The 26,046-nt window shown below is 41.0% G+C and overlaps 1 protein-coding gene across 1 annotated transcript in view; it reads left to right on the top strand.

Annotated features, from left to right (window-relative positions):
- The window catches only part of FLT1 (fms related receptor tyrosine kinase 1), a 197,052-nt gene that overhangs the window by 116,332 nt on the left and 54,674 nt on the right, over positions 1-26,046 (top strand). Inside the window, exon 15 of the mRNA XM_081083615.1 lies at positions 19,387-19,518. Coding sequence (XP_080939741.1) covers positions 19,387-19,518 — 132 coding nt within the window. The remainder of the gene's footprint in view (positions 1-19,386; positions 19,519-26,046) is intronic.

Genomic DNA, 26,046 nt, shown 5'->3' on the forward strand with positions numbered 1-26,046 from the left:
TAAAAGAAAATATGCAAGAAGTAATAAAGGTAGGAGAACCTCCACATTAAAACTGAGTAAAGAAGCAACTGATAACTATTCAGAGGGACTAATGGGGTGCAAAGAGTTGAAAAAGGAAGGTAATTTGAGACACATTTACTTTGAAGAGACAGGTGAAAAGAGGATGGACCAACTAACCTAAGCATAGCATAACGGAGTGGGCATAAAGAAAAATGGAATGTGAAAGGACCGAAACCAAAAAAAGCACCACACAAGGGCTCTAATTGGAGACAAATTCTTTGTGACAGTGGCTGCTTTGAGTATGATTTGATTCTTAGGGGTATAGAGACAGCAAAGCTCCTTTAAGAAACATGTAAAAGGTATGCATCCAGACTTGGAACAATGGAATGAGGTTGCAGGTTCAATCCCTGATCAGGGCACATACAAGAACATATGAATCCCTTGTCTTCATTACTTCTCCTGCCACCTGCCCAAGGGACCAGCAGTTCCTTCAACAGTCACCTTTCCACTTCATATTGCACAGATTCTCCAATGAAGCCCTAAGTATGCTTAAAGGACATATTGTGTGAGCAAGGTATGCTCTTGGCATCTTCCTTCAGAGTTGGCACTGTGAGGAGTCAAGATATGTTTGCAAAGCGGATAAAGGCCTATCTAGCTTGGGTTTACACTGACACAGAATGAGCCATTTCACAAACGACTGTGCAGAGAAAACTGGGCTTCTGAAAAAGTGATTAAAATGGTGAACCAACTAACGAACTCTCCTTCTCTGAAAATATTTAAGAGAACAGAGGCAATATTGACCTGCGATGTTTTTAGTCAATCCTACCTGAACCTCCCAAAACTCGTCAAACTATAACTTAAACTAAATTTTTGTGACAGCAAAACATTTTCAGAATACTATAAGATTAAAGCAGTAAGACCAGAACAACCAAGAGTTTGGAAAGAATAAGTTCTGTCTGAAATAGACGGTGGACATTGGCTTAGTTACTGAGTCTTCTGTCTGTTGACATAGCTCTAGATCAGAGGTGGGCAAACTTTTTGACTCGAGGGCCACAATGGGTTCTTAAACTGGACCGGAGGGCCGGAACAAAAGCATGGATGGAGTGTTTGTGTGAACTAATATAAATTCAAAGTAAACATCATTACAGAAAAGGGTATGGTCTTTTTTTTTATTATTTCAATAGTTTTATTCATTTCAAACATTTTAACAAAAAGAATGTAAACACTAATTATTATAATTTGAAACTTCAAAAAATGGAGGAATCATAGCACAATAACATACCTTATATTGAAGATGGCAAAGGCAAAATAAAATTGCCTAACAAAGGAAAGGTACAAAAGCCTTTCAAATTAAACTTAAATATAATAAAATAATTTAAAACTAAAACAAATAGAAAAGAACAAAATGTGTAAACAGTAAATTAAACATTTTCTTTAGTGCAACTTCCAAATTATGCCCGGAACGTAGATGTAGATGGCAATGTAGACTGGGTTGAAAGGTTTTTGGTCTTTAAAACATCAACTTCAGTGGGAACAGTGTTGTTGGTCTCCATTTTTAGCTAATGCATCAAAGTCTGGAGTTAGTTTTGTTGTGGCTATTCTCGGGATAGATCTGAGGTGTTCGTCAGTTAAGCTGGATCTGTGAGGGGCTTTGTTGATGTTCATGACGCTAAATGTCTGCTCACAAACATAGGTTGACCCAAACAGCACCAGTATCTTCTGTGCCAGCCTCCGGATGTTTGGAAAAGTGGCTTCATTAAGTGAAGCATAAAAGTCCGCGGGCATTACAAGGAGCCTCTGGAAGACTGATATAAATCCACCCACTCAGAAGAAGGAGCTGCGGCCGTGTTTCCCGACGTTGCCATGTTAACACTGCTGCTGGTGAAGGAGCGGAGGGGAGAGCAGGAGAACCCTCCACTCTTTCGGCTCCGCGGGCCGGATAGAACAGCCGAACGGGCCGGATCCGGCCCGCGGGCCGTAGTTTGCCCACGGCTGCTCTAGATACTGAGGACTCAGTAATGATTAAGGCAGTTATTGCTCTCCAAGAGCCCACAGTGAAATGGGCAAGTAAGAAAGTCAGTAAGTTTACTACAGAAGGGTGAGTGCCAGAGCAGAGGCATGCACAAGGAGGTCGGAGAGGAACAGAGAAGAGGCCGAAGAGCATCAGAAGGTGCCCAGCCGGTGTGGCTCAGTGGTTGAGTGTTGACCCATGAACCAGAAGATCATAGTTCAATTCCAGGTCAGGGCACATGCCCAGGTTGCAGGCTCAATCCCCAGTAGGGAGCGTGCAGGAGACAGCCAAATGATGATTGTCTCTCATCATGGATGGTTCTATCTCTCCTTCTCCCCTCCTCTCTCTGAAATCAATAAAAACATTTTAAAAAAAAAGAGAGAGCATCAGAAGGTGCTTTCTAGAGCAAATCAAGTGGCCAGGTCAAGAAAGGAACATGGGCAAAGTTGCTGAGGCTTATCATGAACTGTCAATAGGTCAGTATGGTTCACACCAGAGTTACATTTGGGATATAGCAGGGACAGAAACTAGAAATCTCTGCCTAATAAAAGTACAGCAGCATATCACCATGTACAACCTCTAAGTCAAAGGTGTGTCTCATCTACCTAGAAGAAGAAGGGATCATGCCGTACCAAATATCAAAATGTATTCTCAAGTAACCATAACTGTGTGGGATGGATAAAGAGGTCACTGTGAACAAATAAAGAACCTGAAAACAACAATACAAATATATGGAAACTTAGCATCTGAAAGAACTGACACCACAACCAGTGGGAAGAGAACAGATTACTGAGTAAATTATCCTGGGATAATTGGCTATTTGCATGGTGAAAATCAGATTTCTACCTCAAATCAAACACATATCCCCCTTTTCCCAAAAAATTCAGGTGAATTAAAGACTTAAGTGAGAAAAGACAGAAATCTAAATAGATCTTTCAAACAGAATTTTCTTTAATTTTTAGAATAAAGTATATAAGGGGAATACTTCATATCAGAGTAGAAAACGAAATTTTTAAACAAGTAACGGCACAAGGATAATGGAAAATATTGATAAATTTTACAATGTTATAATTTTAAAGGCTTTTGTATTAAAATTTCACCATAAACAAAGTTTAAAACTATTCATGGAATGGGGAAAACTTAACTTATTTAAACCAACAAAACATCAGTATCCAAAACATATTTAATAAAACTAAAATCATTGAGAAAAAGACAAATAGGTCAATAGAAATATGGGCAAAAGACATCAACAGGCAATTCACAGGAAAAGAAGCCTGAATGGCCAACAAAAATGGAGAAGAGGGGAGGAGATGCAAAACTAGCTGGCCCCACACCCAGGTGTTGCAGTTGAGAATGCTGAGGGTTGTCTCAGCTGCAGAGGTTCCCTCTGAAGGGGGAGCGTCTCAGCCCCATGCCAAGCACTCCAGCTGACACACCAGTTTTGGGAAGAGGAGCCCACCTAACACTTGGCTGAGAAGATCAGCAGGGATTCTGTCCTTTGAGCTAGCCAAAAGGTTGCTGGAAATCCAGGTGCCCTCTTAAAGGGCCAGCACACAAACTCGCTTACAGGCACTCACCTTAGGTTCTGGTGGAGGGATCGTGGCTCAAGGGGTGCCAGAGACAAAGGAAGAAAATTGAGTTGTGTGGCTTTGGGGCAAGGGCTAGAGGGATGGCCACTAATGTCCCCGTGTTAAGCCCTCTCTCCACACAGCCAAATCTGAATCTGCATTAGCCTGTGAACTCCACTACCTCCTCCCTGATTACTTCCTGAGACCCCGTCCCACCACAAAGGCCTGCAAGCCCCAGGCAGTGGCATCTAAGTACCCTTAGATTTTTGCTGAGTAGCTTCACACCTAGCTCTGACGCCAAATCTGAATCTAGTTATTGATGAACACCACTTGCCCCACCCTGGGGACTCCTTGAGACTCTGCCTTACCCAGCCCAGGACTCTTTCAGCAACAGAGCCTTATGGGTAGCCAGCAGGCAATGGCAGGTCTCAGAGTGCAGTTGGGTCTTTTACTGCCCTGTTCCTGGCCCAGTACTGGTTGCAGCCAGTCTCAGATCACAGCATGGCCCCTCCCACACACATCCAGGCCTAACACAGGCAGCTACCAACCTCAGATCACTTTGTAGCTACTAACAGATAGCTTTGGACTGTCACAGGCAGCATCTGAAGTTGACCCGCCCCCGAGTCCTTCCCAAGAGGCCCCAGAACCAACATACCCAGGTGCCAGCTTCAAAACAGAGAACCACCTAATTAGCTTCATAAGTGGCACACCCAAAGGGAGGTCTCCGCTGGGCACATCCTGCTCTGTGGAGTCAGCCTATGACAGCAGCTTGTACACTATGACTGTGGCCAATCCTCACAGCCAGCAAGCCTGAGGGTGCCACCCACTGATGTGCCAATAGGAATTAAGACTCAACTACAACAGAAGGGAACACACAACCTACACAAGGGACCTTCCTGAAGCACTCGGCTCAGGTGCTAAAGGAGACTATGCCACTGGGCCCCAGAGGACACCTACTACATAAGGCCACCCTGCCAAGACTTAGAGACATAGAAGATCTACTAATACATAGAAACAAACACAGAGAGACAGGTAAGATGAGGAGACAAAGAAACGTGTCCCATGTGAAAAAAAAAAAAAGAAATCTCCAGAAAAAGAACTAAATGACATGGAAGCAAGTAATCTACCAGACACAGTTCAAAACAATGGTTAAGAGGATGCTCAAGGAATTTAAAGAAAAATAGATAAACTTGGTAAGAACATCAACAGAGATAGTAAGCATAAAAAAGGACATATAAACTATAAGAAAGAACAAATCAGAAATGAAGAATAAAATAACTGAAGAATATATCCTAAAAAACACAAAACACCAATCTGAAAGAATATATGCACCCCTATGTTCATAGCAGCACTATTTACAATGGTTAAGATCTAGAAACAGTATGTGAATGGACAAAAAAACTGTGGTACATTTACAGGATGAAATACTATGCAGCTGTGAAAAATAAAGATCTCTTAGCCTTTGAGACAGCATGGAGGGACCTGGAGAGTATTATGCTAAGCAAAATAAGCCAAATCAAGTATCACATGATCTCACTTATATGTGGAATGTAATGAACAAAACAAACTGATGTACAAAATAAGTCCAGAGGCATAGAAGCATGGTACAGAACTCAGAAGGAAGGGTAGATGGGAAGAGATTAAGCAAAGAACTTAAAGACATATAGGCATAGCCCATAGACACAGAAAATAATTTGGTGAAGGCCTGGGGTGGGGTGGGAACCGGATGGAAAGGGGCAATGGGAGAAAAATGGCAGACACCTGTAATACTCTCAACAATAAAGATGAATAAATAAATAAATATATATAAAAGCTTAAGCGACCCTCGCAACCGAACAGATGACCAAACAGGCTGCTTGGGGTGACCAGGCCGGCAGGGAGGTTAGTGAGGGACAACCAAATGACTGAGCAGCAGGCTGCGTGGGGCGACTAGGCTTGCAGGGGAGTTAGTGAGGGATGACCAAATGACTGAGCAGCAGGCTGCAAAGATGGCAGCACCCGCAGCCAATAAGGAGGGGATATGCTAATTGACTGCCACACCCTCAAACATGGTGGCACCCATAGCCACAAGATGGTGGCGCCCAGTCCCCTCAGCCCGGCCTTGCCATGCGCCTGCCTCCGGAGTCCCCCAGTCCCCTCAGCCCCCCAGCCTCCCAGGGCCGGCCCAAGGTGCAGGCAAGCCTTGGATGGCAGCTGCCCAGCCACCCAGGGTCGCCTGAGGCTTAGATAACCAGGGTCAGCCAAGGCTTGCACTACCGGCAATGGCAGCAGCAGAGGTGTGATGGTGGCATTGCCTTCCCCTGATCGCCGGATCGCCTCCCGCCCCTGAGGGCTCCCGGACTGTGAGAGGGGGCAGGCCAGACTTAGAACCATGCCCCCCTCCAGTGCATGAATTTTCATGCACTGAGCCTTAAATAAATAAATAAAAAAAAATACACTGGAAGGACTTAACAGCAGATTAGATGCAGCAGAGAATCAAGTCAGTGATTTGGAAGACAAGGTAGCAGAAGACACTCAATCAGAACAGCAAAAAGAAAAAATAATTTAAAATTTGACAATAGCCTAAGGGACTTCTGGAACAACATCAAGAGTAACAACGACTTAATAAATGAATTCGGCAATGTAGCAGGATACAAAATTAATGCTAAGAAATCCATGGCATTTCTTTACACCAATAGTGAACTTACAGAAAGTGAAACTACAGAAGCAATCCCATTTACCATTGCACCAAAAAAATTAAAATACCTAGGAATAAACTTAACTAAGGAGGTAAAAGACTTATATGCCAAAAACTACAGGACACTGAAAAAAGAGATAGAGGAAGACATAAACAGATGGAAGAATATACCGTGTTCATGGATTGGTAGAATCAACATCATCAAAATGTCCATACTACCCAAAGCAATTTATAGATTCAATGCAATCCCCATTGAATTACCAACAGCATATTTCACAAATCTAGAACGAACGTTCCAAAAATTCATCTGGAATAAAAAAAAGACCCCGAATAGCTGCAGCAATCCTGAGAAAACACAAAGTAGGTGGGATCTCAATACCAGATATCAAACTGTATTACAAAGCCACTGTTCTTAAAACAGCTTGGTACTGGCACAAGAACAGACATATAGACCAATGGAATAGAATAGAGACCCCAGAAATCGACCCAAACCACTATGCCCAATTAATATTCGACAAAGGAGGCAAGAGCATACAATGGAGTCAAGACAGTCTCTTCAATAAATGGTGTTGGGAAAATTGGACAGATACATGCAAAAAGATGAAACTAGACCACCAACTCACACCATACACAAAAATAAACTCAAAATGGATAAAAGACTTAAACGTAAGACGGGAATCCATAAAAATACTAGAGGAATCCACAGGCAGTGAAATCGCAAACATATGCCGAAGGAATTTCTTCTCTGATAATGCTCCTAGGGCAATGGAAACTAAAGAGAAAATAAACAAATGGGACTACATCAAAATAAAAAGCTTTTGCATAGCAAAGAAAACCATCAACAAAACAACAAGAAGACCCACTACATGGGAGAACATATTTGCCAATGATACCACCGATAAGGGTTTAATTTCCAACATTTACAGGGATCTCATGAAACTTAACAAAAGGAAGATAAACAATCCAATCAAAAAATGGGCAACAAACCTAGATAGACACTTTTCGAAAGAGGACATACAGAAGGCCAAAAGACATATGAAAACATGCTCAAAGTCACTAATTATACGAGAGATGCAAATCAAAACGACAATGCGCTATCATCTCACACCTGTCAGAATGGCTATCATCAACAAATCAACAAACAACAAGTGTTGGAGAGGATGTGGAGAAAAAGGAACCCTTCTGCACTGCTGGTGGGAATGCAGACTGGTGCAGCCACTGTGGAGAACAGTATGGAGCTACCTCAAAAAACTAAAAATGGAACTCCCATTTGACCCAGTGATCCCACTACTAGGAATATATCCCAAGAAACCAGAAACGCCAATCAGAAAGGATATATGCACCCCTATATTCATAGCAGCACAATTCACCATAGCTAAGATTTGGAAACAGCCTAAGTGCCCATCAGCAGATGAATGGATTAGAAAACTGTGGTACATATACACAATGGAATACTATGCTGCAGTAAAAAAAAAAAAAAAGGAACTCTTGCCTTTTGCAACAGCATGGATGGAACTGGAGAGCATTATGCTAAGTGAAATAAGCCAGTCAGAGAAAGATAAATATCACATGATCTCACTCATTTGTGGATTATAGAGAACAACATAGACTGATGAAAGGGGACAGACCCAAAGACTGAGAAACAGCAATCAGGCTATCAATCCCCAGAAGGAAAGTAGGGGAGGGCGGGGGTAAGGGGAAGAGATCAACCGAAGGACTTGTATACATGTATATAAGCCAAACCAATGGACATGGACAACAGGGGGATGGGAGCATGAGTGTGTGGGGCGGGGGGTGGGGAGGAGGGGAGGTTGGGGTTAATGGGGGGGATGAGGACACATTTGTAATACCTTAACTAATAATAATAATAATAATAAAAAGAGTAACAACACTGGCATCATAGAGACACCAAAAGGAGAAGAGAGAGAGCAAGGGATTGAAAATCTATTTAAAGAAATAATGACTGAAAACTTCCTTAACCTAGCAAAGGACAAAGACATACAAGTTCAGGAAGCACAGAGTCCCAAACAAGATAAACCCAAAGAGACCCACACCAAGACACATCATAGTTAAAATTGCAAAGGTGAAAGACAAAGAGAGAATCTTAAAAGCATCAAGAGAAAAATAGTTATTTACCTATAAGAGCTTCCAAAAGACTGTCAGCTGATTTCTCAACAGACACTTTTCAGGTTAGAAAGATTAGCATGAAATATTCAAAGTGATGAAAAGCAATCAAGACTACTCTACCCACTAAGGTTATTCATTTAAAATTGAAGGAGTGATAAAGAATTTCCCAGACAACAAAAGGCTAAATGAATTCATCCCCACCAAATCAGTATCACAAGAAATGTTAAAGGAACTTCTTTAATAAGAAAAAAAGATAAAAAGGGACAAAAATATGAATAATAAAATGGCAATAACAACATTCCTATAATTACTATGAATGTGAATGGACTTAATGCTCCAATCAGAGTAGCTGAATGGATTAGAAAATAAGACCCATATATATGCTGTCTATAAGAGATGCACTTCAGATCAAAACACACATGCAGACTAAAAGTAAAGGGATGGAAAAAGATATTTCATGCAAATGGAAACATTTAAAAAGCTGGTGTAGCAATACTTACATGAGACAAAAATAGACTTTAAAACAAAGTTATAATAATAGATGAAGGACTTTATATAATGGTGAAGGGATCAATCCAACAAGAGGATATAACACTTGTAAACAGTTATGCACCCAACATAGGAGCACCTAAATATATAAAGCAAATAGTGATGGACATAAAGGGAGAGACCTACAGTAATAGAGTCATAGTAGGGGACTTTAATTCCTATTGACATCAGTGGATAGATTTTTCAGACAGAAAATCAACAAGGAAACAGTGGCCTTAAATGACACAATAGACCAGATGGATTTAATTTATATGTTCAGAGCATTTCACCCCAAAGCATTAGAATATACATTCTTTTCAAGTGCACATGGTACATTTTCCAGACAGACCACATGTTAAGCCACACAAAAAAGCCTCAATAAATTTAAGAAGATTGAAATCATCCCAAGCATCTTCTCCAACCACAATGGTATAAAACTAAAAATCAATTACAAGAAAAAACGGAAAAATACACAAACACATAGAGACTAAATAACATGCTACTAACATACTCAATGTGAAGCAGCTAAAAATGTTTTCCTTAAGGAACAAGATAGCATTGTCCACTTTCACCACTTTTACTCAATATAGTATTAGAAACCTAGCTACAGCAATCAGACAAGAAAAAATAAAAGGCATCCAAATTGGAAAGGAAGAAGTAAAACTGACTTATTTGCAGATGGCATGATACTATATACAGGGAACACTACAGATTCCACCAAAAAGCTGCTCAAACTGATAAATGAATTCAGTAAAGTAGCAGGATACACAATTAATATTTAGAAATCGGTGGAATTTTTTGTTGTTAATCCTCACCCAAGAATATTTTTCCATTGATTTTTTTTAGGGAGAATAGAAAGGAGGCAGGGAGGGGGAGGGGAAGAAAGAGAGAGAGAGAGAGAGAGAAAGAGAGAGAGAGAGAGAGAGAGAGAGAGAGAAACATCGATGTGAGAGAGACACATCTACTGGTTGCCTCCTGCACTGGTTGCCTCCTGCATGCACCCCAACCAGGATCAGGGATGAAACCTGCAACCCAGGTACATGCTCTCAACCAGGAATGGAACCCATGGCCTTCAGTGCATGGGCAGATACTCTAACCACTGAACCACACTGACCAAGGTAAATAGGTGGATTTTTTTTACATTGTAGAAATGCATCTTTATTTAAGAAAGCTGTCAAAGATTTTCATCCTTATACAATTAAAAATTTCATGACTAATAGACAAACTTTTTCTTATGATTGCAAAACTTTTTTTGTTTATTAAAGTATAGTTGACCTATATATCATTATATTAGTTTCAGGTGTACAACATAGCGATCTGACATTTATATAGATTACAAAGTGATTGCCACAGTAAGTCTAGTAACCAACTGTCCCTGTACAAAGTTATTATGAATATTATTGACTATACTGCCTATGCTGTACATTACATCCTGTGTCTTACATTTTTATAACTGGAAGTTTATATCTCTTTTTTTCCTCTCTCTTTATTGATTAAGGTATTACATACGTGTCTTTATTCCCCCATTGCCCCCCACCCCCCACTCATGCCCTCAACCCCCTGGTGTCTGTGTCCATTGGTTAGGCCTATATGCATGCATACAAGTCCTTTGGTTGATCTCTCCCCCTTCCCCCCACCCTCCCCTACCTTCCCTCTGAGGTTTGACAGTCTGATCGATGCTTCTCTGTCTCTAGATCTGTTTTTGTTCATCAGTTTATGTTGCTCGTCATATTCCATAAATGAGTGAGATCATGTGATATTTCTCTTTCACTGCCTGGCTTATTTCACTTAGCATAATGCTCTCCAGTTACATCCATGCTGTTGCAAATGGTAAGGATTCCTTCTTTTTTACCGCAGTGTAGTATTCCATTGTGTAGATATACCACAGCTTTTTAATCCACTCATCTGCTGATGGGCACTTAGGCTGTTTCCAAATCTTAGCTATTGTAAATTGTGCTGCTATGAACATAGGGGTGCATATATCTTTTCTTATTGGTGTTTCTAGTTTCTTGGGATATATTCCTAGAAGTGGGATCACTGGGTCAAATGGGAGTTCCATTTTTAGTTTTTTGAGGAAATAGATGGAATTTTTTACACCAATATTGAACTATCAGAAAGAGAAATTAAGAAAGCAATCCCATTTATAGTTGCATCAAAAAAAACACAAACACCCTAGGAATAAATTTAACCAAGGAGGTAAAAGACCTGTATTTGGAAAAGCATGAGATATTGAAGAAATTGAATAAGATATAAATAAATGGAGGCATATATCATTTTCATGGATAGGAAAAACTAACAGCATTAAAATGTCCATACGACCTGAAGCTATCTATAGATCCAATGCAATCCTTATCCAAATACCAATGGTATTTTTCAAAGAGCTAGAACAAATAACCCTAAAATTTATATGGAGCCACAAAAGACCTCAAATACTCACAGCAATCTTGAGGAAGAACAAAGTTGGAGGTATCACACTACCTAATATCAAACTATACTATAAGGCTATAGTAATCAAAACAGCGTGGTACTGACACAAAAGTGGACACGTAGATCGATGGAACAGAATAGAAAGCCCAGAAATAAACCAATGCCTAGATGGTCAACCAATATATGAGGCAAGAATATACAACAGGGTAAAGACAGTCGATTCAACAAATGGTGCTGGGAAAACTGGAAAGATACGTGCAAGAAAATGAAACCAAACCACCATTTTACCATATTCAGGAATAAATTCAAAACGGATTAAAGACTTAAATGTGAGGCTCAAAACCATAAAACTCCTAGAAAAAGGTATAGGAAGTCAGCTCTCTAACATTTCTCTTAGTAGTATTCCTTCTGAAATGATTCTTTGGGCAAGGAAAACAAAAGGAAAAGCAAATGTGACTACACCAAAGTAAGAAGTTTTTGTGCAGCAAAGGAAGCCATCAACAAAACGAAGAGACCACCTACTTAATGGTAGAAGATATTTGATAAAGGGTTAATATCCAAAGTTTATAAAGAACTCATACAACTCAAGACCAAAAACATCCAATTAAATTATGGGCAGAGGACCTGAATAGACACTTCTCCAAAGAGGACAACCAGATGGCCAACAGACATATGAAAAGATGTTCAGTGCCACTAATCATCAGAGAAATGCACATTAAAACCATAATCACCTCAACCCTGTCAGAATGGCTATCATCAATAGATCAACGAAAAAGTGTTGGCAAAGATGTGGAAAAAAGGAAACTCCTACTGTTAGTGGGATTACGAATTGGTGCAGCCACTATGGAAAACAGTATGAAGGTTCCTCAAAAAATTAAAAACAGCTCGGCCGGCATGGCTCAGTGGTTGAGCATCCACCTATGAACCAGGAGGTCATGGTTTGATTCCTGGGTTGCAGGTTAGATCCTCTGTGTGTGGCATGCAGGAGGCAGCCAATCAATGATTCTCTGTCATCATTGATGTTTCTATCTCACTCTCACTCTCCCTGCCTCTCTGAAATCAATAAAAATCTTTTTTATAAATATAAATAAATAAAACCACCTTATGACTCAGAAATTGAACTTCTGAGTATATAGCCAAAGAAATCCAAAACACTAATCTGAAAAGATATATGCATCCTTATGTTCATTGCAGCATTATTTATAATAGCTAAGATATGGAAGTACCCACAGGGCCTGTCAATAGAACAGTGGATAATGAAGGCACTGTACTAGTACATATATCTGATGGAATATTACTCAGCCATAAAAAAAGAAATATTACCATTTGCAACAACATGGATGGACCTAGAGGGTATTATGCTAAGTGAATAAAGTCAAACAGAAAAAGACAAATATCATATGATTTCACTTATACATGAAATCTAAAGAACAAAATAAATGAACACACAAAACAAACAGACTCACAGATACAGAGAACAAATCGAGGGTTGCCAGATGGAGGGTGTTGGGGGGATGGGTGAAAAGATAGATTAAGAAGTACAAATTGGTGATTACGAATAGTCATGGGGATGTAAAGTACAGCAAAGTACCGCATAGGGAGTGTAGCCAATAATATTGTACTAACTACGTATGGTGCCAGGTGGGTACTAGAATTATCAGGGGGATCATTTTGTAAATTATATAATTGTCTAACCACTATGCTGCACACCTGAAACTAATAGAAAATAATATTAGTCCAAAGTGTTTTGGCTCAGTGGATAGAGTGTCAGCCTGCAAACCAGAGGGTCCCGGGTTCAATTCCAGTCAAGGGCACGTACCTTGGTTGCAGGTTCCAGCCTGGTCAGGGCAGGTGCAGGTGGCAACCAATCGAAGTGTTTCTCTCACATTGATATTTCTCTCTGTCTTTCCCTCTCTCTCCCATTCTCTCTAAAATCAATGAAATAAATATCCTCAAGTGAGAATTTAAAAATAAATAAATAAAATAATATTCAATGTCAATTCTAACTGAAAAATATAATTAAAATAATTAAAAATAAATTTACAGGCGGCATCTCCAAGGTATATTATTAATTACAAATAAATTATTTATAATTTACTTACAGATATCTATACAATTATGAAAATATGTTATTGATGTAAATGTTTTTGTTTTTTAAAAATATGATAACACCAATTATTGGTAAGTATGTGGGGAGATGAAAGCTCTTCTCACTTCTGGTTAAACTGTAAACTGGTATCTTTTGGAACAACATTGTGATACTTAGTAAAACTGAAAATGGGATTACCTTGTAACCCAGCACTGGGAGATGTGCATAACTCCGCACACAGAGCTGTGTCCACTGTGCACTGTAGCCTTCTTCGTAGTAGCAAAACAGTAAAAACAGCCTATCTATTCTAGAGCAAAGAAATAAATTTTTTAAAATCTGTGGCTTTTTTCATACAATGGAAAATTATACAGTTAAAAATGAACTCCGGCTACATGTGTCAGCAAGGGTGAATATTAAAACATTGTTGAACAGAAAAAAAAAAAAAGTTGAAAAAATTATACATGCTGTATGATTCAACTTATTTAAAATTTTGAAACCCACAAACCAATATTGCGTATTTTATAGAGACACAAACCCATGTAAAAAATGCGGTCAGGAGGATGGCACTCACCAGCTCCAGGGTAGTGGTGCCTCGGACAGAGTGGGAGAAGGGAGGGATAAGCTACACATTTTATTCATATGAAAGAGAGAGGGGTCTAAAGCAAATATGGCAAAATGTTGACATTTGAGTAACTTAACGGTGGGTACATCGATCATATTTTCCTGTATTTTTTAATGTTTAAAATCAATCACAATGAAAAAAATGAACTAAAAAAAAGAGCCCTTTTAAAAAGGTGAGTTCCTCGGTAGAACAGAGCCTGTGTCACAGGAACTGGGTCATAGGAAGTGAGTAGCAATCAGTAAAGGCATCAAAGAAAGTAAAGGAGGCCCCTATGAGTAAGTAAGGGCAGAAGATTTGAATTATGAGAAAAAAAGTAAGTAGGTAATAACTGGCCTGTTTTTGTGAGAAGGGAAATAAATAGCGAGAGTAGAGGCTGAGATTTTGAGTGGTCTGTCTGATGGTGGCGCGCCAGTGTCTGTGCCATTTGTTATGGTCCAGTGTGAAGGCAAGTCAGAAAGAAGAACTTCGCTTGCTGATTTTGGACATCCTCTTGCCTCATCGCCCCCCTCCATCGGATGGAAAGAGGAAACTGAGCCAAAGGACGTTAGCTCATCAGCTTCCTTGGCACTATCCTCTCACCTCCACAATTCCACATCTGTCCCCTTGGCTGAACTCTAAGTCCTTTGGCTTCACTTGTTCAGGGTATTGACCTTAAACTGGGATTTGAGTGATAGAAAAATTGGTTGAGGTTCAGGTCTGCTGCAAGACATGATTATGGGCAACAAGATGGCTGCTATTATAAACATTCATTGCCCCTGACCACCCACTACCAAGCATACGTTTACTTTCTGTGATTGCCACATATTCCATATCTCAAGCTTTTCAAAGTTTCAAAGCTTCACTTGAATTATCTCAATTGACCGCATAGCAATACCATGAAATAGGCAAAGCAGGTATCATTCTCACTTTACAGATGGGTTAACAGTCACAAAGAGATTAGATGAGTTAGCCAAGATTACAGAGGAGAACTCTTGTCATCTGGGCTTCGAACACTGAAACCCTCTGGAGCTCATCTGTCTATTCCTGTATCCAGCAAAGCACCAATTCCTTTAGATTGTTCCTACATAATATCTGTTTCCATTTCTTCTTCTCCACCTCCTTCTCCACTCTCCACATTTGGATCCTCACCACCCCCTGCCTGAATTATAACTGGGGAGCTGGCTTTCCAGATGCCACTTTTTCCTCATTCCTCTCCATCCTGCATTATCTCTCTAGACTAAACTTCCTTAAACATTGCTTTCATTGTGTCATTTCCTTGCTCAAAAATCTTTTGATGCTCTCTTTCTTTCTATGTTGAATGGAAGCTCTTCAGCCAGGATTTCAAAGTTCTCCTTAATCTGAACTCACCTTTTCAACTACTCAAAACAGGTGCTTTAAAAATAAAAATGGGTTTGTGGGGAGGACAGAAGTGGGCTGGAAGAGGTTAATAGGGGGGAAAGGAGGACCTATGCAATACTTTCAACAATAAAGATTTAAAATAAAATAAAATAAAATAAAAATGGACAGGTGGAGGGGGAAGAGGGAATAGAGGGGGCAAAAGGTGCTGGGAAAATAAAATAAAAATAAAAATGGCAACCAAACACATGCAAGAATGTGCAAAGAAACCCAAATTAAAACAACAGCCTGGCTGGTGTGGCTCAGTGATTGAGCGTCCACCTATGAACCAAGAGGTCATGGTTCAATTCCCTGTCAGGGCGCATGCCCGGGTTGCAAGCTCGATCCCCAGTAGGGGGCGTGCACGAGGCAACGGATCAATGATGTTTCTCTCTCATTGATGTTTCTATCTGTTCCTCTCCTTTTCTCTCTAAAAATCAATAAAACTCATTTTTTAAAACCCACAATGATCTTCATCTATCAAACCAGCAAAGTTCTGTGTTTTGCATTTTTTAGATAATATTGCTCAATATGCAGTTCGGTGATAAAATAGTCTCTGATCCACTGCTATTAAAGTGTTAATTGGCTTGATCTTTTTGGAAGGCAATTTGGTTATATGAATCAAGAGCTTTTGACTTAATCTGTTTCTGGAAATCTACGCTAAGGAAATAATCTGAAATACAGAAAAACCTTTATGCCTAAAGATGCTAATTGCACTATTATTTATAGTTATGAGCAATTAGATATATAACCCAATGCCAATGAATAGGGAACACACACATAATGAATGATTATGTAAGATCATGCTCGGTGTCACCTCTTCTGCTCCCCCCAGCCCCTGGCCTTGGTGGCTTTCACCCCTGCCTCCACCCTCTGACTGAGATTTGCATGTTCCACTAACCCAGGCAGGTGGAGGGTGGAGGCACCAGGCTTTTAGCTGCCTCAGGGCAGAACACTAACCCGACCATGGGTGTGACGGCAGCGCATGAGCATGGGGGAACACTTATGTTATGATATTGGGGAGTGGGGAGTCAGAATTTAAAAATTAGGAGAAGTCTTACATTTCACTACTAAATTTGTTTTCTCTCTCCCAGCACCCTATTTCACACCTTTTTCTCTCTCTTCAAAACTCCAAAATTCCCTCCTCTTCCTGAATTTAAACACGAGTACCACTTATTTATTCAGAATATATATCATCAGTTTATCCAATTTACCTGCTCCTTTATACTCTGCTTTCCTTCCTGTTAAAATGAATTAACTATCCCTATTCTTAACCAAGGACAATTTGGGCACAGAATTCCATTCCCTCTCGCATCAGAAATTTTACTCCTAGCATTATTTCTTCTGTTCCCGCATCATCTCTCTCTCCCTCTCTCCCTCTCTCCCTCGCTCAGATTTTTCCTATTAACACAAGGGCATACTATAAAATTTCACATTTTGAAAAAGAATTCATTCTTTGGCCTCAGTTCATTCTCCAACTACCTCCTTGAGAGTGATCTCTACTTCATCATCTCCTATTCTTTAAGGGGCAGTAATCATGCTATTGCTCCCACACCTCACAGAAATGGCTGGTTGTCAAACAGTGGTCAGTTATCGCTGTTCACCTTAGTCTCTCCGCAGAATTGCACAGAACTGGCCGCTCTGTCCTTTGTGAATGCTCTCCTTGCGTTCTGAGACTCCCGCCCTCACGGGGTTCTGAGACTCCCGCCCTCACTGGGTTCTGAGATCCCACCCTCACTGGGTTCTGAGGCTCCCGCCCTCACTGGGTTCTGAGAATCCCACCCTCCTTGGGTTCTGAGACTCCCACCCTCACTGGGTTCTGAGATACCACCCTCACTGGGTTCTGAGACTCCCACCCTCACTGGGTTCTGAGATCCCACTCTCCTGTTTTCTTGCCACCTCAGGGGCTACTCCTTCTCTGTTGCTGCTTCCTCTTCCTGGAAGGTCCCATTGCTCAGTCTTACGAGATGCTCTCTTCTCTATCTGGACTCACAAGTGATGGGGTTTATTTCTATCCGTGTGGCTTTACATGCCTTCTGTGTGTTGGTTCCATACAGCTGTCTCTAATCCCCAGCTTCTGCCTGAGCTCCAATGAAACCTCCTTTGGGGTATGTAATAGGCACATCAAACAGTGTGCAAAACAGAACTTTTGGTTTTCCTCCTGTGAACCTGCTCCCCCACAAGTAAGGTACCACTATTCTCCCAGGTATTCAAATCATTAATTTATTACTCCTTTTCACCTGCCACATGCTAATCCCTATGCAAGCTGATTGGTTCTGCCTTCACAAATATTTTCCAAACCACCAATGCTTACAACTTCCAACATAGTCTCTCTAGGATAAAGCCACATATCTTTCATAGACAACTTCAAAAGCTTGCTAACCGCTCTCCCAGCTTCCACCCTGGCCCTGTGCAGTCTTGCAGCCCTCCAGTGGCTTTCGTCTGCACTTAGAATAAAATCCTAAATCTGTGCCATGGCGTGTGTGCTCTCCTAGCTCTCATCTCTCTGGGTGCTTGTTCTTCTCTGTTCACAGTGGTCTTTTCACCGTTCCGTAAGCTCATTCTTACCCCTGGGTCTTTATGTTTGCAATGAAATGCCCTTTTCCAGACCTCTCAATGGCTCACTCTTTCCCATCTTTCAAGTATCTGCTCAAACGTCACTTCCTCAGAGAGCCTTCCTAAAACGCCCCGTCTACAATAGCTCCCTCACCCTCCTTAACCCATGGTTCCCTTAACCGGGGTCTATTTCCTTCTCAGACTTTTTAGTTACTTACTATTACATTCTTTATTTTTAATTCTCTAAAACTATCATTTAAGCCCTTTGTAGGCAAGGATTTACTTGCCTTGCTTATTGTATTACTAGCATCTAGAATAGTGTCTAATAATGGAGCTCAAAAATATTTATTATGTGAATGAATCAACTGTGTAAAAAAAAATCCCACTTAGAGGACTAAAGGAAAAATATCTGAGGGATAAGATTCCAGGTTTGGTTGTTTTCCTTTTTTTTTTATGTCTTCTTTATGCTTTTCACTGGTTCTCAAATTTTCTATATTGAATACATTTTAATCAGGGGGAATACAAACTATTTAAACTAATAAAATATATCCTACAGTCTGGTCAGGCCCACTTTATCGCTCAATGCATGTTTCTTTCAGTGCCAAGCCTTACTTTCTCCCGTCACCTCTGCTAACCCTTCAAATCTCAAGGCCTGCGGCCTCCATTTCTTCATGCCACCTTCCCTGAGTATTCCTATCCTCACTCATCTCCCTCCCTACCACAGACTTTGCATTTAATTGTGTATGTTGTGCCACATTTATTCATTTTTATTCTTACAACGTTTTTTTTGTTTGCTGGTGTAGGTGTGCATCAGAGAAAGAGAGTTATGAGTTAATTTTCTTTCCTCAGCAGAAACTGTGTCTCAGCCTGCTCCCCCACCCCCACTCCGTGTCTCTAACACAGACTAATAGCAGAGTAAGCACTCAATAAGTACTTGGTGATAGCCCTTGGTGTGGAAGCTACTGGGTCTCGAAGCTGTGGTCTGAAGATTCCTGGTAAAATGGAGACCATAATACCTTACAGATGGTTCTAAACTCAAGATAGAAAGTGTCTCCCGTAATGCCCAGCACGTAGCAGGCCATGAGTAAGTGGTAGTTATTATTATTAGAAATGCTACCTTCTTGCTATTTGCGCTTCGAAGTTTGGTATGGCAGCCCCATCTCATTTCTTTCACAGTGAATGGCCTTGGTGTATCCCCGAAGCTGGGGGTCAGAGCACTGCTGGGTGGTGAAGGTGCTATTAAAAAGCCTGGGCTAGAAAAAGCAAATAAGCAGTCCTGCCCCAGGTTAGCCCAAGCTCGGATTTCCTTGTCTGAATGCATAATGATAGGAAGGGGGTTGTGTCACAAAAGGAGCTGTTTTTGTTTGTCGTCCAGGCCCACTAATCTAAACATCTCTCACTTCTCAGGAATTATTTTAGGACCAGGAAGCAGCACGCTGTTTATTGAAAGAGTTACAGAAGAGGATGAAGGCGTCTATCACTGCAAAGCCACCAACCAGAAGGGGTCTGTGGAAAGTTCAGCATACCTCACCGTTCAAGGTAAACAGCTGCTCCAGAAAGCAACCAGAAACTGTTCAGACATCTATTTCCCTGTTTGTTTAACTTTTCACCTCCCAGTCTCCTGTCGCCCCTCCTGCCTGTGCCTTTCCCTGACCTCCTGCCCCTTCCCCTGTCCCTCTGGGGAAAGCCTGTCTAGTTACACTCGGCAAGGCTGAGGTGAGGAGGACACTGGCTGGCCACCCTTGAGAGCCATTTGAACACAGCCTCCGTGGGGGGAGTAGTTCCCAGAAGAAAGCCCGCTGCTGCCAGCATGATGACACTGACCCACAGAGAATGACAGGAGTGGCCACACCTGTGAGAAAGAAATCCAAGAAGGAAGACAATGGGTGTAGATGAGGGGAGGGGAAGGCCAGGCACGGGAAATAGTTCGTTCTTTTCCATTTCCAACTCCCACGAGTTAGACATATCTTGCAAACTTTTCATAAGCTGGTTTTTAACATGAAGGAGGCTGCAAACTACCAGAAAAAAGCAACGCATAATAAACAGACCACATGGGCTTCGGATAGCTTATTGAGTAGCAAAATCCAAAGAGGCCTAATCCTATGCTGGACTGTGGCCATGTGGCTTCCATTTAGAAAATAGTTTAGACCTCCATTTCAATTCTCTGATGCCAAGAATCACCCAAAACGTAACAGTTACAGCATCACAAATTATTAAATTGGCACCTCTTAATGTAATGACCTATGGCACATTAAAGTTTTACATGAAAAGATGGCATTTGTTCAGCAGCCTATTTCCAAGTGATCCCCAGTAGACTTCGGAATAGGTATGTATTTTGGGGGTAGAAACTAGGATGAAGGCAACATACACCAGTTCTTCTGCCCTGAAAACTTCCAAAGCTTAAAGATTGTAACTCTGAGAATTCAGACTCCTTTTAAAAAGAATATCAACCACCTTCTTTTACAAGGAAATGATTCTAGAGATTCTCCTGAAAAATCTGAAAGTATGCTACCACACACTTATGGTTTCAGAAAAAGTCAAGGGTAGCATTCCCACATACTTTTGGTAATGGCCCTTTTTGTCTACCAAATAATCCTTGTTTTAAAGTATTATTTCAACTTTTCTGCTTACATAGGAAGAAAACAATTTATTAAGTGTGAATCTCTCTTTATCAACTCCTTCAAAGGACCATTAATTTATCACATAACAAGGACTCCAGATATGACTCTCGGGGAGTAGCCACATCAGGCCAGGGAGGGACCTCCATCTGAGAGAGGGGTAGAGCAGAGAGCAAGAAAGACTCCTAATCCTCCGTCCAGCAGGTATTTTCCCCCATATCCTCGCAACAACCCAGCAAGATACACAGAGCAGTTCTTACAAAACCCAGAAAGGAATGAAATGCTAACCTAAGTCCTGTAGCCAGGGAATGGCGGGTTCGCAATGACTCACTCCAACCCTCCACATAGCTGCCTTCCCTGGCATGCTGTCTGTCCCCACTTCTGTGGGAATGTGGGTTAGCAATGGCCGCGAATGAAGCCTGGAGGTCTTTTGTCTGAACCGCTCCCAATTTCCTCCACATCCTCCTTATCCTCCAGGCCAGTTTAGATGCTCTCTACCCTGTGATGTCCTCCAGGACGAAGAACTGAGTCAGATATTCTCTTCTCATTCTCTTCTCTGTCTCCCACACCATGCTTCTTGAGTCTTTAGTCAGGCTCATTTTATTCTGCATTTTATTATTTAGTCGTTGATATTTTTTCTTCCCTACTGAATCATAAGCTGTGTCTGACATGTCTTTATATCCCGTACCCATGCAGGAGACTAATATTTATTTAGTGCCTTTATGTGCAAGCACTTGATATATGTATCCCATTATGGGCTACACACTTGATATACATAGCCTTTAACTTCATAGGAGTCGAAAGAAGTAAGTAGTATTATCTTCAGTCTACAGGTAGGAAGATGGAGTCTCGAAGAGTTAAATGGCTTGCTCAAAGTCGCACAATGAATAGGTAGTGAGGTTGAGACTTGAGCATATGTCTTTGGAAACTGTAGGTTTCCATCCTTCCTCTATTCTTCTCATTCCTGAAGTGCCTTTGGAACTTGTCTGCAAGGCCTTAGCATAAAATTGAGCTTTTAGACTCAGTTATACTATTATTTTGTTTTCTCTCTACCTGCTTTTAGCTTTCCTACACTGATTCCTTTCCCACTAATGTTATGTTTTCCTGAAAGTCAGACAGGAATACTGCTATCACCAATAAGTTCTGAACGTTTTTATCAGCCTATTTGCTCTTGAGGAAAGGGGAGATATTTTCACTTGAATTGCCCACGTCAGCTGCCATCGTAGATGTTCTGATCCCTATCATCTCTTGACATAATCTCTTAGCCTCCCAAACAGCCTATCCCAGTGGTCGGCAAACTCATTAGTCAACAGAGCCAAATATCAACAGTACAATGATTGAAATTTCTTTTGAGAGCCAAATTTTTTAAACTTAAACTATATAGGTAGGTACATTGTTATTAACTTAATTAGGGTACTCCTAAGGCTTGGGAATAGCCACACTCAAGGGGCCAAAGAGCCGCATGTGGCTCGCGAGCCACAGTTTGCCGACCACGGGCCTATCCTCTCCTCTCAACCTCCTCTGATACACTCCCAAATCTAGAGTGATCTTTTTTAAATAACAAATCATATGACATGTTACTTCCCTGCTTCAAATCTTGCAGTGGTTCCCGATCACCTATTCCCCGCATGCAGGCACACAGGTCCTCTGTAGACTCCTTCTCCACCCCCATCCCGTCTCCTTCCCACAAGTCCCACACTCTGGCTGGACTGCATTACTTGTGATCCAGTGAACACACTGTGCTTCTCCTAGTCTTCTGCCTCAGCACGTTCTTTCCCTTTTCTCTGAACAGGCTTCCTTCCCATCCATTCTACCCCTGGACAATCCACTCATCCTATGTAATAAAAGGCTAATATGCAAGTCAACTGAACAGTGGCACAACTGGTTGCTATGATGCGCACTGACCACCAGGGTGCAGACGCTCAATGCAGGAGCTGCCCCCTGGTGGTCAGTGCGCTCCCACAAGGGGGAGCGCCGCTCAGCCAGAAGCCCTGAGCCAACAGCACTAAGGATGTCTGACTGCCAGCTCCCGGACTGTGAGAGGGTTCAGGCCAGGGTGAGGGATGCCCCCCGCCCCCTGAATTTCGTGCACGGGGCCTCTAGTCCTTTATAATTCACTTTCTCTACACCTGATGACTGATCACACCATCAGCTGCCCTCTGTGCTCCCATGGCTCTTGACATGTACCTTTAATGCAATGCTTATCATTGCCTATCACTCTTCTATCCCAGAGCACAGGATAAATGTTTGTTGGATTCATATATTTAGAAAACCACCGCTGAATATCTGATAAAAGAAATGCACCAGTATATTGTTTAGGGCACTAGAGAAAAACCAAATTCAATGTGCTGTTAACCCAGTGACTTAATTATTTGCCCAGGATTATGCAGGATATGGAAGTGTAAGCCACAATCAACTCTCCTCAGTGAGCTTTGAAGACCCAGTTGAAAGGAGAGTAAGGTGCACATGAAACAATTAAGAACCAGGTCAATAAACATTTTGAGTGCCTCCTAAGGGTAAAGTAGAAACATAATTTGTATAAAACAGACTACACAATGCTGCTAGTCAGGCCACCGAAGCTCACAGAGGCAGAAGAGGATGTGGTGACCTGATCTCTAACGGAGACCTTGTCAGATGCTGGGTGAGCAGGTGAATGAGCAGGAAGGAGACAGCAAGTTATGAGCAACTTTGGACCTTCTACATCCTTTTCTTCTTTGGCAATAATGAAGTCTAAATAATTCTAGGTATTTCCTACTGTCTAGTCCATTGAATTTTATGAGGAATCTGTATTTTTGATTCATGACCTCTTTTCCCTCATGTGGCATTAATTTTTAATATCACTTAGAGAAATTGTATAGTTTGCAACATGGCTACGACTATATACTAGAATATCCATCCTTCTTTTTTACTGGTTATTGCCCCCAGTTGCCATGCTATTTGAGTTCTTGTGTCTGCTTTTCATAGTTTTTCTGCCTTTTCCCTTGCTCTCTTTTGTAATTTTTTTCTGCTTTAAAAGGGATGGCTATTTCCAAATTCTCTGTTTAAAACTTGCGGTTAGTTGAGGAAACAGATTACTTGATCTTTAATCATCAAACCACACCTGAAACATTGTACCCATCTCTAAGCATAAATAAGTGGAATCATAGTCCTAATAGAGTAATGGCAAAGCGGTGCAAGGAAAGGAGGGTGTTTAGTCTAAAAAGGAGACAACTTGGGCTGACATTATTGTTTCCTTCAAATACTTAAGGAGCTTTCGGACTGAGGAGACATTTGACTCCTTCTTTGATACACTGAAAAATAGAACCAAGAAAGGGAGATGGTGAAGTTTCAAGGAGGCAGGCTTCAGCTCCATTTAAGGATACCTGTCATTTTGAGTAGGAACATTTCTTGAAAGTTGACATTAGGTGGATTTTATAAGTTAGATGCAATCTTGAATGAAAGCGCTTTGGGCTCATGGAATAAAAATTTGATCCTTGGAGGCTGTTCAGAACAGTTGAATGCAGCACCTGCTGAGTAATTTTATCACTGAAATTAGATTCCTGCCCTAGAGTCTAAGGCATTATTCTTCTCACTCTGGTGGCTGTGAAACGTTCCCTGGCTTGAGACTGACTTCCTGATATATGCAAATAGACCCTTCCCACTGACCTATCTTGTCAGGTGGAGTTTAGGAAATGAAACCAGGAGCATAAGTTGTGTCTGTGGCTATGTTTAACAGATTTAAAGAGGTTCGTGAATTAGCCAGGAAGGAAACTGTCTGCTCTTTTTATTTCCTTTAAAAAAGGATTCTTATACTCATAGATAAAACAATGTGTTGTTTTTGTATCTGAAAAGGCTGAGTGGACTGTGGAGGTAATGCAGCTTCTTTAAATAATGGTGGGTCTTGTTTGGTTTGGACTGCACACGAGCACACATGGAGCTCTCAAAGGGAACAGCCTCATATTTAAACAATAACAACAAAACTGTCACTAACTAAAATAATTTCTGAAATTCACAGCATTCAATAGCCCGTGGAACTCAATGGGACTGTTACAATGAACGTGTGGCACATTTTATCCAAGGACCTCAGATAAACTATATTTTATAATTATTATTGAAAGTAATAATCACAATATATAGAAATACATTCTTTTAACAGAGTCAGGCCTTGCTATTGAAATAGTACTTATAATATATAGGAGAAAACAACTTGAAGAATAACTACCATTTTAAACATTTTTTGAGGATGACTGATGATACAAAAATCACGGCAGTCATAGAAGGACTGCCTCAGGGTTCTGCAGTCTCACCACTTGAAATGACATGAAAGGTGTGATTTGCAAATTTTGTGCCACAATAATTGTACATTGACACACTTCAGGGAAGGCCTTCACACAGCAAGAAGTATACACTATGTTTAATAAAATTCCAGTGGTAAAGAATAGGAAAAGACAAAATAGTTGTCTTGGATACCTAGCCACGCCTTCCTGTCACCCTTAGCCAGCTCTCAGTTCCTTTCTCCTCTGATCCCTGACTGCCCTCCATTTCAGCTCCTCTCTTCCTGAACCCTGCCCCCCATTCACTCATGGCTCTCCCGGCACTAGGAAGGATGTGAGAAACTAATTCACATGATGATGTTGGTGACTGAGGTTCCTCCTCCCATGGGTGTTGGCAACTCGAAAGCATTTCCCAAGGAGAGAACAGTGCTCAAACCAGAGAGCTGAGCTGGCTCCCAGTAATTTCATGCAGCCGAGCCGGCGGGGGGGGGGGGGGGGGGGAGTGAGGGAGTTTGCGGGGGTAGAAATAGGGTATGGCTGCCTTTGGACTGCAAATCTACAATGACATAAAGCCTTGATCAAGAATTCAAAAAATGGTGATGGAATTAATTGATTTATAATATCTTATGCTTATTGAACATGCAGTGAACTTTTTTAAAAGCACATAATGTGCATTAACCTCCTTAACTTTTGCAATAATATGAAGTTTTTATTTCTATTTACAAGTGAGAATCTGAGGCTCAGAGGGATTTAGGACTCTGTCCAGAGTTACGAAGCTAGGAAGCAACAGAGCAGAAAACTGGGTCCATGTTTAACAATTCTGCACAATTGCCTCTCAGCTCCAAGGCAGCAGAGCCTAGTGGGGAAGAGGGCCCACTCTAGAGCAAGGTGCATCACTTCTCATGAGCCATAGAACCCTGGGCAAATTACTTACCTTCCTAGAGCTTTAGTTTATTATCTACAAAATGGTAACCCAACTTTAACAGGTTGGTATAATAATTAGCACACTTCAAACTGTATCTGGCATATAATAGAAACTTTTAAAATATTAGTTAACATCATTATTTGTTAATATGATCAACCAAATCTCATTGTGACAAAACCTTCTGTAAGTAGTTTTTCTAGTCACCCAAATGGTGTTCCAAACTACAAAATCCTTATTTGACCTAAAGATTTAATTGTTGCACTAAGTGTGT

Source organism: Myotis nattereri, assembly GCF_964212035.1.
Source record: "Myotis nattereri genome assembly, chromosome: 2".
NCBI lineage: Eukaryota > Metazoa > Chordata > Mammalia > Chiroptera > Vespertilionidae > Myotis > Myotis nattereri.